At 56.0% G+C, this 2,772-nt stretch overlaps 1 protein-coding gene across 2 annotated transcripts in view; it reads right to left on the bottom strand.

Moving 5' to 3' along the window:
* Positions 1-1,646: 1,646 nt before the first annotated feature.
* Positions 1,647-2,772, bottom strand: part of RNF216 (ring finger protein 216) — a 64,584-nt gene continuing 63,458 nt past the window's right edge. For both annotated transcript variants that reach the window (XM_009320751.1, XM_009320758.1), the window contains exons 16-17: positions 2,667-2,736; positions 1,647-2,004 (exon numbers count right to left, since the gene is read on the bottom strand). In XM_009320751.1, coding sequence (XP_009319026.1) covers positions 1,685-2,004; positions 2,667-2,736 — 390 coding nt within the window. In that variant the 3' untranslated portion in view covers positions 1,647-1,684. The remainder of the gene's footprint in view (positions 2,005-2,666; positions 2,737-2,772) is intronic.

Raw genomic sequence — 2,772 nt, 5'->3', positions numbered from 1 at the left:
CTCCAGGAGCAGCCCACTGGCAGCCCCGCGCCCGTTGCTCGCTGCACGCCCGAGGAGATGCTGTGCCGGGAGCAGTTACAGAGAGCCGCAAGCAAGGGTTTGGCAGAAGCCGCGAGGCGGAGGCAGGGAGTTTTACCTGAAAAACAAATAAACCGAAAAGACACCTAGATGCTCAAATACAGGGGGGGGAATAACAGGAGGGGCAGTGCAGCAAGCATCCCAGCAGGACGGAGCAGGACACGGCCCAGACCAAACCACTCGGGGAACGACAGCACAACTGGGCTGCTAAAGGCCAGGCCCGGCTTTCTGGGAGGAGGTGGGTTTTTTTTTTTCCCCCGCTCCAACCATTTTCTTTTCTGAAGGGGGCCTGTACCAGACAGTACAGCCAAGGGCTGTGGGGAAAGGGCTTTGTGCCAACGCTCCTCCCGCAGCCCAGCACCTCCCGCTTCTCACAAGGAAGCGTCGCTTTTCCTAAACCCTCGCTTCCTAAGCCCAGCAATACTCGCGTTTGCCTTTCAACACGCTTTTCCGAAGCCAATTAAGCCAAAACACGCATTTTCAGAAGTTCCCAAGCACCGCGGAAGCAGCCAGCTTCCTGCAGCACGAGGCTACAGCTGCCCGTTCGGTTGCAGGGGGTTTGGATAAGGGGGCTCCCGGCTCACCGCTGCCCGAGTGCACAACTACAAGGGCAGTTCCTAATTTTGCTGCCACAGCACACATCACACACCGCTGCCTACACATCTAACCAGGTTATTTGCCCAAGCAGTTTTTGCAATGAAGGGTGCACCTTAGGCTCCGGGTGCTTCTACCAGCTGTTTGACAACTGCTGGCAGAGGAAGATCTGGGATGCCAGATAAGAACAGCAAAGCAAAGGCCGTGTTTTGGAAGCTGAGAGGCACTCGCCTCTGGGGGAAAAAAACCTGAGCCTTTCAAAGGGGGCAAGTTCAGTTCAGCCAAAGATTAGGGTGCCCGAGTCTTCTGCTACTTCCTAAAGCCCTGAGACAGAACATGGCTCCGGGCTTCCTACCGAGATCTCAGCAACGGGATGGCTGCTGCATCCCCTCACTCCACTTGCAGAGCGAGAAATGCTAAAAACACTAGATTGACTTGGTTTTGAACGATTTATTTCTGCTGGGAGGTGCTAGCAGGTTACAGGGATGCTGGAGAACATGGGAAGCCCAGCCTCGTGCCTCTCCGCAGGCAGAAGGCTAGGGCAGCTGACTCCTGTTATCTTGTTCCTGAAGGTCTTACTCAGATGCCAAGTCCCTCCTCCCTTCCCCCAAGAGTCACTTGACTGTGCGGCAGCTGCTCTGGCCAGCAGGAAGGTAGGATTTTTTGGAAAGTCCCCGAGGAACGGCTGCATCCCCGCGCTCCACAAAGTCTCACTTTTCCCCTCCCAGCAGCTGCCTGAACAGGCTTTGTCAAATGAAAGTATCCGGGTGCCCAACATAGGAAGAGACCCCTTGGAAATGCAGCACCAAGCCCTGTTGCAGCACAGGTTGAAATGTCTGATTGCAAAGGTTCAGAGAAGCTCTAGAGAGGGGTGCAGTGCAGGCGCGCGCGAGTCAGAGCAGGTCCCCCCGCAGCTGGCTAAACCGAGAGGGGCTGGAGCAGGAAGGGGGGGCTGGGGGGGGTGGTGGCTTTGCCCTGCAGTGACTCTACGCCAAGTGCTGTTTGCACCAGGTCAGAACCGGTGTCGAGGTTGAGGGCCAAAGTGCATAGGCAAGTTGTGCTCCAGCTGAACATTGATCTGGGGAAAGTCATAGTTCACCCTCATGTTAGGCAACGGGGGGACGTAGGGGGCAGGGATAGGGCCGATGTTGAGGGGGATGTTATTGTACATGGGACGGACAGGAGGGAGCGGGAAGGGAGGGTGCACGAAGGGGTAAGGGGGCATCCGGGGTTGATGGAGGTTCTGAGGAACAGGTCTGGGGATGACTTCAATTCTCTGGATTTTCTCCATGGGCTTTTCCGCAGGAGGGCCGATCCGCTTGAAGCTGTTCTCTGCAGAGGGAGGAGAGAAAAGAACCGGTCATCCCACAAACAAAAACTCACCAAGCTCGGTCCGTGGTCTTACATTTGCAATCGGCATCCTCCATCCCCAGCACGTTCCTTAAGCATGCTCTCTACGGCATCACTGCTTGCTCCTTCCATGCTCCCGGCACCGTGGAGCACAGCACTAGCTTTCCGGGTTGGCTCCTTTCTTCAATACCACACCACAAAGGGGGGAACACCTCCTTTTGCAGGGACGGGGGGCAGCCCCTTGCTGCCTGTGCCCCCCACCACAGAGCACAGAGGTTGTGCTGCCCTTCAGCTACTTTGCCAAGCGGAGAGGAGACAGGTCTGTGCAGCCACGACGCCCGTCGCCAAGCGAGAGCTGGACACAAGCCTTTTGCCTCCCCACGGTCCCAGCTAAAGCCTGCAGGCAACAGCACTTTACAGCTAGACCGGTTCCCAGGAGGAACAGTGTGATGGCTTGCACTCCTCTCTGGAGCAAGATTCGGGTGATGCTTGGTGCAGCACAGCAATGCACGGAGAAGCCTGAAAACAGCCAGGCCATGGGAAAAATCCAAGGAAGATCCAGAGGCTTGTCAGCAGCTGGGAACCCCATGCTCTCCTGTCGTCCTCGGTCTGATCTCAAAGCACAGGTAAAGACTGTGACTTACCTCCATTTTTCTTCCTTTGCTCCTCTTCAGCCTCTTTCTGAATCTCCTGGATTATCTTCTCATCATCTTCCTAGAAATCACAGGGGTGTCAAGAGTCAGTGGGCTA

Source organism: Pygoscelis adeliae, unplaced genomic scaffold (genome assembly GCF_000699105.1).
Source record: "Pygoscelis adeliae isolate BGI_AS28 unplaced genomic scaffold, ASM69910v1 Scaffold480, whole genome shotgun sequence".
NCBI lineage: Eukaryota > Metazoa > Chordata > Aves > Sphenisciformes > Spheniscidae > Pygoscelis > Pygoscelis adeliae.
The sequence above is the reverse complement of the archived record's forward strand: the minus strand, read 5'-3'. Positions and strand labels throughout refer to the sequence as shown.